The sequence below is a fragment of the Somniosus microcephalus genome, chromosome 10, assembly GCF_052327205.1.
Source record: "Somniosus microcephalus isolate GS21.2 chromosome 10, FLI_Smic_1.0, whole genome shotgun sequence".
Classification (NCBI taxonomy): domain Eukaryota; kingdom Metazoa; phylum Chordata; class Chondrichthyes; order Squaliformes; family Somniosidae; genus Somniosus; species Somniosus microcephalus.
Window position 1 is genome coordinate 144,296,174 of NC_140996.1, and position 14,869 is coordinate 144,311,042.

Sequence of the window (14,869 nt, forward strand, 5' to 3'; positions counted from 1 at the left end):
GGTCAGGGAGGGATAGAGAGAAAAGGAAAAGGGGAGAAAAAGTGGAAAAAGAAATGAATGGCTCAGGTCTGGACCATGCAGCCAAAGTATGCACGTGAATGGACACAGGGAAAAATTTCAAGGTCAGCAAGTTGTATAATTTTCTGTCCAGATCCAGAAAATGCTTCAGTGGGAAGAATGGTAATTTATCTTCAGGGGGCAGGGAACATCTTTTTGTTTCCTTTTGGCAAATAATGCAGTGGCCATCAAGAGTAAATGTGTACATCAACATTTGCATATTAATTAAAAAAGAAATGATGCTTGTGACCAAATTATCAAAATGCTCATAAATGCAAATTTATCCAACCCGGAGTCTTTTATGCTTATTACTGTTGGGGTGGGGGGATATGTTTTGCATTATGATAGAAAAAGCTTAAAACCTGGCTAACTGAGAAGTGATCTAAGAAAGCTTGAAGGAGGTGATCGTATAGAAGCACAAAAAATATAGACAGGGTACATCTAAAGTGTTACTTCAAGCTAAACCATGCAAGTAGAACAAGGGGGCACAAATTCAAAATAGTGAAAAACACATTTTGGACTGATGTCAGGAAATCCTTTTCCACACAAAAATGATCAACACAAGTCGGGATTTCTGGCTGCGTTACGCCCACGCCACATTTTTCTGGTAGGCATTCAGAATGTTATAGGAATCTCCTGCTTCATTTTAATATTGTGTGGTGGAAATGGCATCATATGGAGATCCTTACTATTTCCTGGCATTTATATATTTATATGGAATGTGCATTCATTCATAAAAATACCTGTGTACAACAGGTGTCTAGAATTTCCCAGCACCTGTTAAATGTGGAAGTATTCATTTAAAGGGACACAGCAAGACACAGAACTGGTTTTAAAAGATGGTTTTTAAGTGTTTCTGTGCATTCTGTTAACATTTTTTGACCCATTTCATTGGTCTTAAGTTTTAATGTAGTCAGATCTTGGCTTGATCCTACAAATTTCAACAATGGGTTCCCTATGGGACATATGGTACTGTTCCTTCATCTATGTTTTCCTGAGGAAGAAAAAGAAGAGCAATAGAGGGATGTTGGGAATAAAAAGAGAAAATGCTGGAAATACTCAGCAGGTCAGGCAGCATCTGTGGAGAGGGAAACAAAGTTAACATTTCAGGTCGATTACCCTTCGTCGGAGGGATGTCGGGTGTGTGAGGTTGCCCAACAGAAGGACTGAGACCACGTGCCATTATCCACCTATCTGCAAACACAAAGGTGCACTTAGCAGGATTGGTCTGATACAACACCAAGGTAGTGGCAGAGGTTGCATGCTACAAACTGACCTGTAATCAAACTCCAGCACAGGCTCAGCACTGTAACAGTGACTGTGAACGACAATTTTATGCCTCCTGTTCATTCCAGGCCTGTTACATTATAGTTTTTGAGGTCATTTCATTTGCATATGTGCATAGCTTCTGGTGTAGTTTTGACCTGAGAGAACACCATGGAATGTCAAACAGGGCAACCCTCATACACGATAATGTCCATTTCATCAGCCGTGAAACAGCTGCTCCAACAACTCATGCCTCCACGTTGGGTTTCCTTTCACTTCATTTTGCCAGGCGCTTATTTTCCCTCTTACCCTTTAGCTTTGGCAAAGCTGGTTGTCAAAAGATTTAAATGCCTTTTGTGCCTTTTCCAAGTCGAATTTTTGCTGCTCTTTAAATGGCACTGAGAGTGCAATTTTCTGGTTCCCATTTTTTTCAGTTAGCTCCCTTCGCAAGATCAAAACTACAAAGGAATATAGACATAATTGTGCAAATGAGCTGACCTCAAAACATTCCACGCAATGCGTTTAGTGTATTTCTAGGCTAGCGTTGTACGAGCAGTGAGATATTCTAGATTGAATGTTACAGGGACCCAAAAAACTACTCTATGGAATGGACTTCTGAGTGGAGGAGTGGAAGCAACAACCCTGGAATGATTCAAGAAATAGTCTGACTCCACAATAGTGGGATTATAGGGACCTGGATGGGTGAGCTAAGATAGGCTGAGTGCCCTTTCTATCTGTGTCTATCTGTGAAATACTGGTTTACAGGTGAATCTGTGACAGGAAATCTGCCACCAGCAGCCTGCCTTCGGCCCACCCTCGTGCTTCCATTCTGGCAGCACACCAAGAAGTTTTCCCGTGACTAACCTTTTGCCGGGAGTTGGAAACCCAAAAATAATTCAATAAGAGGAAACTGCACCTGTACTAAGTTTATGTTGCATTCAGTTTTGTGGTTAGAAGTTGTACTTTTTCCTGAATCCTTCTGAGACCATTGAAAACAGCTTGAGACAACCTGGGAGGGCAAGAAGCTAGCTAATTATTCACAGATGATCTGTGTTGCCCTTTTTATTCGTGAAAATACCCTGCAGCAGAAGGATTGGGTGTTGCAGAGAGTTCAATGCTGACTTTTCACCACTATGACCTATGTTTAAATCTAATCCAGACAAAAGATTGGAGAATCATGTACAATGTGTGTCCAACACTCCTAGCAAGGCTTCCTGCCAGCAACACAACATTGGAAAATTTTCCCTTGAATACCCACAATGAAAAGTGGAAAACGGAGATGAAAATTCCCCACAGTAATATCACTCACCTTGACTAATTCAAAATTCACCAAAAAAATTGCCTTACAAAGTCTGCAGGACAGTATCATCAATAAGAAAGAAACTGAAAATACCCAGAGCTGCTTTCCAGTACATCCCTTCAACATAACTACAGTATTAGTGCTATTCACATATTGTTTTCTATGCATGGCCTTTCCCCATAGCAGTTTTCAGCTATGCCTTTTTTTCCGGAAAAGCAGAATTTCCTTGAGGCAAATGATGTTGTGCATTGGATCTGAAAAGCTTTCAGAGCTAATGCAACTCAAATTAACCACTCGTATTGAACACAGTTGCTGGGGGTAGGCAGTCTTGTGACCTGAGAGTGTCCCTGCAGCTGAGATTGTGGTTCGAGTAAATATTTTTTTTCATAAAATTGTGATGATAACTGACGTCTTTATGACCCTGAGTGTTTTTATGTGGCAGTTTTGTGATTTTGTTATTTAACTGATGTGATCTTAAAAAAATTTCTGAGTATTATAGATTTGAAGTTCTAAAGCTAGTTGGTGTTTTATTATTTTTCAGTGGACTGCTTAGACTCGACTTGTTCTGGACGAGGAATTTGTGTCCGTGGAGAATGCCATTGCGCCACTGGCTGGGGTGGATCAAACTGCGAGACTCCAAGAACAGCTTGTGCAGATCAATGTTCAGGACATGGGACATTCCAACCAGATTCGAAGACCTGCAAATGTGACCTTACCTGGACAGGCCACGATTGTTCTATGGGTAATACGCTCAACCATTCAAACTTTTATATTGGGGGAACAACTGTATAATTGTCCACAGCTTTGTCGTGATGGAGCCAAACAATGGTTCGAGGCCCTGTAACATGTGACTCGTGCAGGACAGTGTCACCAGGGTACTGGGGTTGCTGATACTCAATTTCTTATTCATTTGAAAAGGAACTGAAAAGTCAGAAGTTGAAAGTATTGGTATCAAGTTTAATCCTAATTTCTAATTGTTAAATCTTCAAGCTGGCTTTCTGGAAAAGCAAACGAGATATGATAATCATTTGATTTGCAACTGCCACAGCCAAGAAGAGAAAATTGCTCTTTACTTGTAATAAACGTTCTTATTTTCTTCATTCCTTCGTTTCTACAGCCACCCAAATGAATCCTACATTTTTTCTTTCCTGTCATTATTACTTGAGCACAGGACCTATGTAAAGAATCGTGGTGTGTTTGAACAATTCCTCTCAGGAAACCATCTGCAGCATATCTCGAGCTTTATTCAAAATATCTGTTGTCTTCCTGAGCGCGCAGAGTTTATATATTAAACACATCTCTGACTCCTAAATGGTTGTATACAACTTTAACATACAGCATCATTAAATTTCCCTTTCTTTCAGGAAACTATAGGACTGAATCTCTAATCTGGAACTCCTGGTAAGGAATGGCCCGTGCTGAGAGTGCTGGTCAGGAAATTGCAGGCCTGCTTTTCAACCCATTCATTTAAACAGACTGAAAAGCAGGATCTGTGGGGGTAATTTTAACTTAACCCGGCTGGTGGGAAACTGACAGCAGCCCGATTCACAGCTTAGCCGAGTTTACTTTTCATTGACTTCAGTGGAGTGTAAAATCGGACAGGGTGTAAAATGGGTGGCCAATTGCTTCCCGTCAGTTCTCCGCTGGCCTGGACAGGTTAGGTTAGAATGAGATGGGAGCACCTGATTGGGAAATTAGCCCTTATGGTTTTTTTTTGCTAAACTCAAAGTTCAAATAAATGCAAGGATGATTATAGGATTAAATTACCATGCAGATAAACTATAAGTCTAATTGCCAAGTGGCTTTCAGATCTTAGTTGGATATCTCAGCTCTGGGCCACTCTTCTAATGTCAGGTCTAGTTAGAATCATAGGGGGTGATTTTGCCAATGGGGGCGCGTTGGAGGCGGGACTGCTGCTTGTTGGGTTTTAGTCCTGTCTCCATCGACATCCAGCCAACCCATGCTATTTTTCCTTGATTGACCTTGTTAAGCCCGCCCAGCAGGCTTAGCAGGCCAATTAAGGGAAAGCCGGTGACAGAGAACGTCAGCGTATGACGTTTCATCTGTCAAAATTGTCATCGTTTGACAGCTTTGAGAAGCTGTCAAATACTGACATTCTCTATTTGGTGAGTTCTTGTACTCAAGGCTCACCAAAACTATTTCCTGAGCAGAAAGCAGATGGCTGTTGCATCGGCTGTTGCATCTGCCGTGGAGATGCCGGAGCCTCCGGATCCCCAACGATTGAAGCCTGCAGTAAGAAGCAAAGGTAAGTAAACTTTTTCTAACACTTTTCACTCACCTCACATATGTACCTCTCCACACTTGCACCCATCACTCACCTCCACAGCGCACTTTTGGACCCCTCTCACCCCCGCAGACCCACTGCTCGCCTCACTGACCCTGGCAGGGTTTCCCGATGTCGAGAAGCTCACACCTCTGTTGGAAAAATGGGGATAATCCTCTTAACTGCCTGTTAACAGGCAGGTAAGTGGCTGTAATCCCCTTCCCGCCTCCAGGAGACGGGACCCGGCATGGGTCGGGTACCCACCTCCTGGGAAGATGGCACGGAGGCGGGTTGGGGGGGGGTGGGTACCCGCCCCCAGATTCTGCCATTTTCCCGGCAGTCTCGCCTCCCCAGGGCTGGCAAAATCGCCACCTAAGAATGGTTACAGCACAGAAGGAGGCCATTCGGTCCTTCGAGCCCGTGCCAGCTCTCTGCAAGAGCACTTCAGCTAGTCCCACTCCCCCGCCCTTTCCCCATAGCCCTGCAATTTTTTTTCCATCAGGTACTTATCCAATTCCCTTTTGAAAGCCATGATTGAATCTGCCTCCATCACGCTTTCATGCAGTGCATTCCAGATCCTAACCACTCGCTGCGTAAAAAATGTTTTTCCTTATGTCGCCTTTGGTTTTTTTGCCAATCACCTCAAATCTGTGTCCTCTGGTTCTTGACCCTTCCACCAATGGGAACAGTTTCTCTCTATCTACTCTGTCTTGACCCCTCATGATTTTGAATACCTCTATCAAATCTCCTCTCAACCTTCTCTGCTCTAAATGCAAGTCTTTCTTTTTTAAGGAGAACAACCCCAGCTTCTCTAGTCTATCCACATAACTGAAGTCCCTCATCCCTAGAATCATTCTCGTAAATCTTTTCTGCACCTTCTCTAAGGCCTTCACATCCTTCCTAAAGTGCGGTGCCCAGAATTGGACACAATACTCCAGTTGAGATCTCTTCTGCTGCTTCTCAACATTTAATTGCACTTCTTATAATATATGACCGTGGCTCATCGCTCTTATACAAAACAATTGTTAGTCTCCATTTAGTTTATCTTTGGTTCTACTTTTACTGTATCTCCTGGTAGCAGTGGGACATTACAATTATAGTGTAAATGCAGCCAGAATCTGGAGTCATGTCCCAACCTGACCCTGGCATGAAGTGGAGTGAGACTTTCTGGAGGAGGCAATCTCACTTCACTTCACTCTGGAGTCAGGTCAGGCCCTGATGTCTGATTTGCACTACCAAAGTAAGGGTGAAGCAGAAACCACTTTGCACGGATGCTAAACTTATGGTGTAAATGCTCCCAAAAGAGTTTTGAATTTCTGTTGAATAGATTAACTGATCTTCGGATGTAAAATCACTGCAGTAATAACTCTGTGATGTGCATTAAAATTAATGGATGGAAAATCACACGGGTTGCGAATTGAATGCATTGACCTTCCTGCCTAAATTCTTAATATTTGTTTCAGTTGAATTATACTTTGCACTGGGGACAATAATTGAAAATTTACCCCATCATTCTATGCATGTCCCCCCCCCCACTCTAATTATTAAGTTGTTTTTCCCCTTCCTTTTCAGGGCCTATTGTACCACCCCATCATTTCACAGCAGAGAAGGAAAGCAGGATTTCTGCTCCTCAGCTATTAACGTTACCGTTTTGCAGCCAGCTGTTAACTGGTGCTTTCGAGTGGCACGAGTTAACCAGCAGGACAATTTTCCTTCCCTCCCTGCAGAGAAGTTCTTGGCCTACACACAAAGTCTTCCCATGATAATCAGATTAAGGTGGAGAAATCACTAATCAGGGACTTGTGGACACAAGCTGCTAACACAGTGCATCATTCCACCAAACTTACTGCAACAAATTGGCTTTCTCAAAAACTGCCAATTTTTAAAGCTGTTACACCCAACAATTTTAAAACTGTAAAGCCTGTTTTGAATTTGAAGGTGTTATGTAATAATACTGAAACAGCATTTTTTATTAATCTTTAATACTTGTTATAATTCTATTTTTGTTTGATTTTACTCCTCTTGAACTTTCTGTTGTGCATTAGTAATGGCAGTGAGCTGTAATAACTCATTGGCACTATCATGCCATATTATACGGTTTGTACAGCAGTGTTTATATTTTGAGTTGAAGATGGGAAAATGAATTTCCCCTGAAGTGTTGAGTGGGGAAAGGTGATTTTGACAGCAACAAAAAGAATGAAAATCAATATATGGAATATAGTCTGTCTCCTGCTGTGAGATGCAGCTGGACAGAGGCTATAAACTGAAACTTGGTAAACCTCCTTCCATTTTTAAACTTCTGTTGTGATCAATGAAATCTCCCTTTTTACTGCTTAATAGACAGCAAAACATTTGACACGGATAGCCTGGAATCCTATATTTGGTCAAGTAGTTTTTGTCACTGAACGGCTGCAGGGCATTCTGAAGGGGGAGGGTGAACAGTCAGAGGTCGTGGTTCACATTGGGACCAATGACATGGGTAGGAAGAGGGATGAGGTCCTGCAGCAAGAATTTAGGGAGCTAGGTAGCAGATTAAAGAGCAGGACCTCAAAGGTTGTAATCTCTGGATTACTCCCGGTGCCACGTGCTAGTGAGTATAGGAATAGGAGGATAGAGCAGATGAATGCGTGGCTGAAGAGTTGGTGCAGGAGGGAGGGCTTCAGCTTCCTGGATCACTGGGCCTGCTTCTGGGGAAGGTGGGACTTGTACAAGTCGGACGGGTTGCACCTGAACCAGAACGGGACAAATATCCTTGCGGGGAGGTTTGCTAGCACTGTTCGGGGGGGTTTAAACTAAAATGGCAGGGGGTTGGGAACCTGAGCAGGGAGACAGAGGAAAGGGAAACAGGGATAAAAGCAAAAGATAGGAAGGAGAAAAACAAAAGTGGCAGTCAGAGAAATCAACGGTTTAAATCAAACATGGCCACAGTAAATAATAATTCTAATAGGTCTAAGAGCGTTAAAAAAACAAGCCTGAAGGCTTTGTGTCTTAATGTGAGGAGCATTTGTAATAAGGTGGACAAATTGGCTGCGCAAATAGAGGTAAACGAATATGATTTGGTTGGGATTACGGAAACGTGGCTCAAGGATGGCCAAGACTAGGAACTCAACATCCAGGGGTATTCGATGTTCAGGAAAGATAGGCAAAAAGGAAAGGGAGGTGGGGTAGCATTACTGGTTAAAGAAGGGATTAATACAATTGTAATGAAGGATATTAGCTCTGATGATGTGGAATCTGTATGGGTAGAATTGAGAAATACTAAGGGGAAAAAAACATTAGTGGGAGTGGTATATAGACCTCCCAACAGTAAGGCGGAGGTTGGGGATGGCATTAAAAGGGAAATTAAAGAAGCGTGCAATAAGGGCACAGCAGTCATCATGGGTGACTTTAATCTACATATAGATTGGGCCAACCAAATTAGTAACAATACTGTGGAGGAGGAATTCCTGGAGTGTTTACGGGATGGTTTCCTGGACCAATATGTTGAGGAACCAACCAGAGATCAGGCCATCTTAGACTGGGTATTATCTAATGAGAAAGGATTAATTAGCAATCTTGTTGTACGAAGCCCCTTGGGTCGGAGCGATCATAATATGATCGAATTATTCATTAAGATGGCGAATGAAGTAGTAGACTCAGAGACTAGGGTCCTCAATTTAAATAAAGGAAACTACGATAGTCTGAGGAGCGAGTTGGGTAGGATTGATTGGGGAATGGCACTCAAAGGGTTGATGGTGGATAGGCAATGGCAAACATTCAAAGACCGAATGGATGAGCTACAGAATTTGTTCATCCCAGTTTGGCATAAAAATAAAACAAAAAAGGTGACTCAACCGTGGCTAACAAGGGAAATTAGGGATAGCCTAACATCCAAGGAGAGGACATATAAATTGGCCAGAAAAAGCAATAATCCTGAGGATTGGGAGCAGTTTAAGATTCAACAAAGGAGGACAAAGGGATTAATTAAGAAAGGGAAAATAGAATATGAGAATAAGCTAGCAGGGAACATAAAAACTGACTGTAAAAGCTTTTATAGATATGTGAAGAGAAAAAGATTGGTGAAGTCAAGCGTAGGTCCCTTGCAGTCAGAATCAGGGGAATTTATAATGGGAAACAAAGAAATGGCAGACCAACTAAATTCATACTTTGGTTCTGTCTTCACAAAGGAGGACACAAATAACCTCCCAGAGATGCCGGGGAACATAGGGTCTGATGAAAGGGTGGAACTGAAAGAAATCAGTATTTGTAGGGAAATGGTGTTAGGAAAATTGATGGGACTGAAGGCCGATAAATCCCCAGGGCCTGATAATCGACATCCCAGGGTACTTAAGGAAGTGGCCCTAGAAATAGTAGATGCATTGCTGGTCATCTTCCAGAACTCGATAGACTCTGGAACAGAACCCATGGATTGGAAGGTAGTGAATGTTACGCCACTATTCAAAAAAGGTGGTTGAGAAAAAGCGGGGAATTATAGACCGGTAAGCCTGACATCGGTAGTGGGGAAAATGCTAGAGTCTATTATAAAAGATGTAATAGAGCACTTAGAAAGCAGTGACAGGATCGGACAAAGTCAACATGGATTTACGAAAGGTAAATCATGCTTGACTAATCTACTGGAATTTTTTAAGGATGTAACTGGTAAAATAGATAAGGGAGAACCAGTGGATGTGGTATATTTGGACTTTCAGAAGGCTTTCGATAAGGTCCCACATAAGAGATTAGGGTGCAAAATTAAGGCACATGGGATTGGGGGCAAGGTATTGACTTGGATAGAGAACTGGTTGGCGGACAGAAAGCAAAGAGTTGGAATAAACGGGTCGTTTTCTGAGTGGCAGGCAGTGACTAGTGGGGTACCGCAAGGATCAGTCCTAGGACCCCAGCTGTTCACAATATATATTAATGATCTGGACGAGGGAATTGAATGTAATATCTCCAAATTTGCAGACGACACAAAGCTTGGTGGGAGGGTAAGCTGTGAGGAGGATGTCGTGAAACTCCAGTACGATTTGGACAGGTTCGGTGATTGGGCAGAAACATGGCAAATGCACTATAATGTGGATAAATGTGAGGTTATCCACTTTGGTGGCAAAAACAGGAAGGCAGATTATTATTTGAATGGCAGAGATTGCAAATGGTATGTTGGCCTTCGTAGCAAGAGGGTTCGAGTACAGGAACAAGGATGTCTTGCTGCAGTTGTACAGGGCCTTGGTGAGACCGCACCTTGAGTATTGTGTGCAGTTTTGGTCGCCTTACCTGAGGAAGGACGTTCTTGCCATGGAAGGAGTGCAGCGAAGATTCACCAGGCTGATACCTGAGATGACAGGAATGACGTATGAGGAGAGATTGTGTCGATTGGGCTTATACTCACTGGAGTTTAGAAGATTGAGAGGGGATCTCATCGAAACCTATAAAATTCTGTCAGGCCTGGACAGACTAGATGCAGGAAGGATGTTTCTGATGGCCGGGGAGTCCAGAACCAGGGGTCATAGTCTAAGGATAAGGGGTAAGCCATTTAGGACTGAAATGAGGAGGAATTTCTTCACCTAGGGAGTGGTGAACCTGTGGAATTCTCTGCCACAGAGGGCGGTGGAGGCCAGTTCATTAAATATATTCAAGAAAGAGCTGGATATATTTCTTAAGGCTAAAGGGATCAAGGGATATGGGGAGAAGGCAGGGACAGGGTACTGAATTTGGATGATCAGCCATGATCTCATTGAATGGCGGAGCAGGCTCAAAGGGCCGAATGGCCTACTCCTGCTCCTATATTCTATGTTTCTATCTTTCTATGTTTCTATGTTTAGAGCAGCTTTAGTAAAGAGGTACAAGACTAAGTGATGATGTTGGGAATGGCGTACATCCTGTTTGTGAGTTCCAAGCTCTGCTTTTGAAAGTGATTACCTTCATCCTGCTACATTTCATGTGTTTTATTTATATCTCACAAAAAATTAAATCTGGAGAAATTCTGAATCCCTCTGCCATATCCAGCACCATGTAAATCTATATCATTCTTGGTCTGGATCTCTGTCTCTCCCATTATGAAAACTAACTTGTCACCTCAATAATTGAATCCCCAAATCCTTTAGATTTTAACTTCTGAGTAGATTTTTTAAAAATCAGCATGCTTGAAACCATTTCCAAATCCAGCTTATGTGAATATACCTGTTGAGATTTTACTTCAATAATTTAGAAACAATTACCGAAAGTGCCATTGTTTTGTCAGTCTTGCCAGCAAGGCCTTCACAAAGATTCACAACATATTAATTGTGACTGCCAAGTTTTTCCTCACTCATGAAATCTATTCTGTATCACAATATTTCCCATTGTTCTTTCTCCTTTTAAGCTCTCCAATTATTGCTCTGCAAATTTTGAAGGGCCTGACAAATACCCTGTTCAATTGTTTACATAACCAGTTTAACTTAAACTGCTTAAATTTACATCAGTCATAAGTTTGGACTGTACGTGAATAAACAGGAGATAATTTGTGGGGCTCTGTATTGTGTCAGATTACTGGAAGCCTGTAACGAACTACATCAGCTATGTTTACATCATTCAAATAATCTGCATTCAACCAGTAGAAGCAATTAATTCAACTTCATTCATCTGAATCATAACAGTAATAATTCCATAATTAAATACTTCGAAAATCCTATGTACAAATGTAACTGAAGCATAAAACCAAGCAGTTCTGTAATTAAAATTTGATCATTTGAAATTAACCGGGCTTGATCTGTTTAAAACTGAATAGCTTTTATTTCAGGATGGCTACACGGATGGTGCAAGTTACACCTTGTGCTTTTGCAGAGCATTGAGCAGCATTTTTATTTTGGAACAAGATATATTTTGAAATTGTAACTCAGTCCTATGGAGCTGAGAATGTTCTTTAAATTGCAATTGCTAACAGGGTCTCCCTGTAGCACAATTTCAATCCACAAGAATATTTGGTAAAACTGCTATTTTATTGAAGCATTAACCTACTTCAAATAAACAGGTTAACTCCCTTGTTAAAAAAAGCAGACAGTAAAATGCCATGTAACATTCTTTTGTCTATATTTTTAGTAAGGCTGTTAACCTGTTGGTTTAGCAGGTTAATCGTCATTAAAATAGCAGAGAAGAATGTCCTATGAACACATGAGTTATATTGTACAGTGCAAGTTCAGCCCATTACCGTTTTGCTGAAATCTAAGTAGAATGCAAATAAGTGTAAGAAAGTCTCATTTCACTGGAATCTCATTTTAAAAGTATGCAAACATGTCGAAATATTTGATACTTCTTGAAGTGAAGACGTGTTTAGCATCTTTATGATCTCCTGAATCAAAAAGTTCGAAGTTGGAAAGCTGAAGCTCTTTAAGGAGTTTTTAAAGTTGGCTCAAGGTATCGACTCTTTATTATATGCAGCAATGTTGAACTACAGGTACCAGCAATTTCTCATACTATTCCTGTGAGTGGCATTTTCATGCATTAGTGTTTTAATTAGGTGTTAGCTTTCTTCCCATCTGTTTTGTTTGAAGCTACTACTGACAGGTTTTTAATTAAATGTGATATTTCATACATTTCCTACAGAATCTATCAATTCCCCTTTTAATCAGAAAACAACAGTGAAGAAACATCAGTTATCATGAGCTTGTAAGAGAAGTAGGTGGACCATTTAAGGATGGCCTCCGTAATCCCTATTTTATTGTAATCTTCTTATTAAATCCTTATTGTTGAAAGGAATTAACTGCCAAGAGTGTAAAAAATCCTTTTATTCCTGCTTGACCTGGCCACTGAACTGTTACATCTTTGACAATAATACAGGGATTTGCCTGTGTCTCCCACAGAGATTTGTGCAGTAGACTGTAGCGGCCATGGGATCTGCATTGGAGGCACCTGTCGCTGTGACGAAGGCTGGATGGGCAGCGCCTGTGATCAGCGAGCGTGTCACCCACGCTGCAATGAGCATGGGACGTGTAAGGATGGCAAGTGTGAATGTAGCCCGGGGTGGAATGGAGAGCACTGCACTATTGGTAGGACTTAAGAAAAGCATGTTTAATCTATTTGTGCTACTTAGTCTAGCATGAGAGTTTTTTTGTTAATGGGATTTTAAACTTTTGTTGTGAATTTTTGTTTGTAAATGAGTAAGTGTCCTTTTGCAGCCAGAAGAGGGGAAACTCTTTGACCATTTCATTGTTAAATTTACTTTGTGGTTTGCAGTATATCTATCATTCCAGTAGTTCAAAATCATATTTGTAAAATGACAGTGTGTTTTAATTCTAATAAATAAATCTGACGTTAATTGAGAGGCATTGGCCAGTATAGGTATCAGGCATGTTGAAAATGCCAAAAAAGTAGGAGTTCCCCATATGTTCCTTTTAAATGATTGTATTTTAGATCAATGATCAGAATTGATCATTCAAAAAATTACAACTCAATCAATTTTATTAATATTTTAATTTCTAGAGGTAATTTTGAAGCCAGTTTTGCATATAGGACAGTATCTGTTCTGTTTAAACACTGCACTGATCTTATTCCATGCTATCAGTACCTGGCTCTAATCTGTAGGTTCTAAGAACATAGAGAGCAAACATCCATCTCAGTTAAGTTTCATTACAGGATCTTAGCTTCAAAAATATTATCAACCAAATCATTGGTGTTGACAACATGACTTATGTTAGGTACATTTGCAACATATGAGACTTTGCAGCTTTAACAAATATCTATTGGTTGTTCATAATATTATAAGGTACTTTTTTCCCTTCCAATTTTCACTCTGCATACGATTCCAAAGACCCAAGATTCCCTTTTGATATCTTGCTCTTGTAGCTATTATAGGTAGTTGAGCCCAGATAGTATTAGTAGGCTGAACTATAAACAGAAAATGCTGGAAATACTCAGCAGGTCAGGAAGCATCTGTGGAGAGAGAAACAGAGTTAACGTTTCAGGTCTGTGACCTTTTGTCAGAGCTGGGAAATGTTACAGATGTAACAGGTTTTAAGCAAGTACAAAGGCAGGGAGGGGAGGAAAGAACAAGAGGTCTGTGATAGGGTGGAAGGCAGAAGTGATTAAATGACAAAAGGGATGATGGGGCAAGGCAAAAGGGTGTGGTAATGGGACAAGTGAAGAAACAAAAGATGGGTCTGAAGGAACTGTAAATGGCAACAGCAGAATCATTACCAACACCTGATGTCCAAAAAAAAGGGAGCAGTGGTTATGATCTGAAGTTGTCGAACTCAATGTTGAGTGCCTAATTGAAAGATGAGCTGCTGTTCCTAGAGTTTCCACTGAGCTTCACTGGAACTGTGTAGGAGGCCAAGGACAGAGAGATTCCCAGGAAGTGGAATGGAATTGGGGACAATGGAATTGGGGTTGATGCATGGAGTTTTTGGCAGGAGACAAATAGGATGGCTTCAATCTTGCCAGTTTTGAACTGCCAAAGGTTCTGGCTCATCCACAACTTGACGCTGGGCAGGAAGTTGGACAGCATAGCGATCGTCATGGAATCAAGTGTAGTGGAAGAGAGGTAAAACTAGGTATCATTAGCATACATACGCAATCTGACCCCATACTTACGGATAATATCACTCAGAGGCAGAATATAGATAAGGAATAAGAGGAGGACAAAGTGAAATATTGACCGTGCAGGGAAGGGAAGAGAAGCTATTGCAGAAAATGTGCTGGATTTGGTGAAACAAGTAGGAATGGAACTATGTAAGGACAGCAATAGAGAGATGGCAGAGATATGAAATAGTTACTTTGCTTCAGTATTTACCAGGGAGATAGAGCAGGTGGAGATGACATCGGATGATGAAATTAGTAATGAGTTAACTGCATTTAAGATAAAATGAGATATATTAAATAAACTATTGAAACTCAGAGGATAAAACCCCTGGTCCGGACAGATTACATCCACACATTTTGAAAGAATTTAGGGAAGAAATAGCAGAGACATTACTACACATATTTAGTAATTCATTAGAAAAAGGTAT

General features: G+C 41.1%; 1 protein-coding gene across 3 annotated transcripts in view; it reads left to right on the plus strand.

Moving 5' to 3' along the window:
• Positions 1–14,869, plus strand: part of tenm4 (teneurin transmembrane protein 4) — a 934,100-nt gene that overhangs the window by 724,566 nt on the left and 194,665 nt on the right. For all 3 annotated transcript variants that reach the window (XM_085998898.1, XM_085998899.1, XM_085998901.1), the window contains 2 exons: positions 3,165–3,365; positions 12,725–12,910. In XM_085998898.1, the coding sequence (XP_085855024.1) occupies positions 3,165–3,365; positions 12,725–12,910 (387 nt within the window). The remainder of the gene's footprint in view (positions 1–3,164; positions 3,366–12,724; positions 12,911–14,869) is intronic.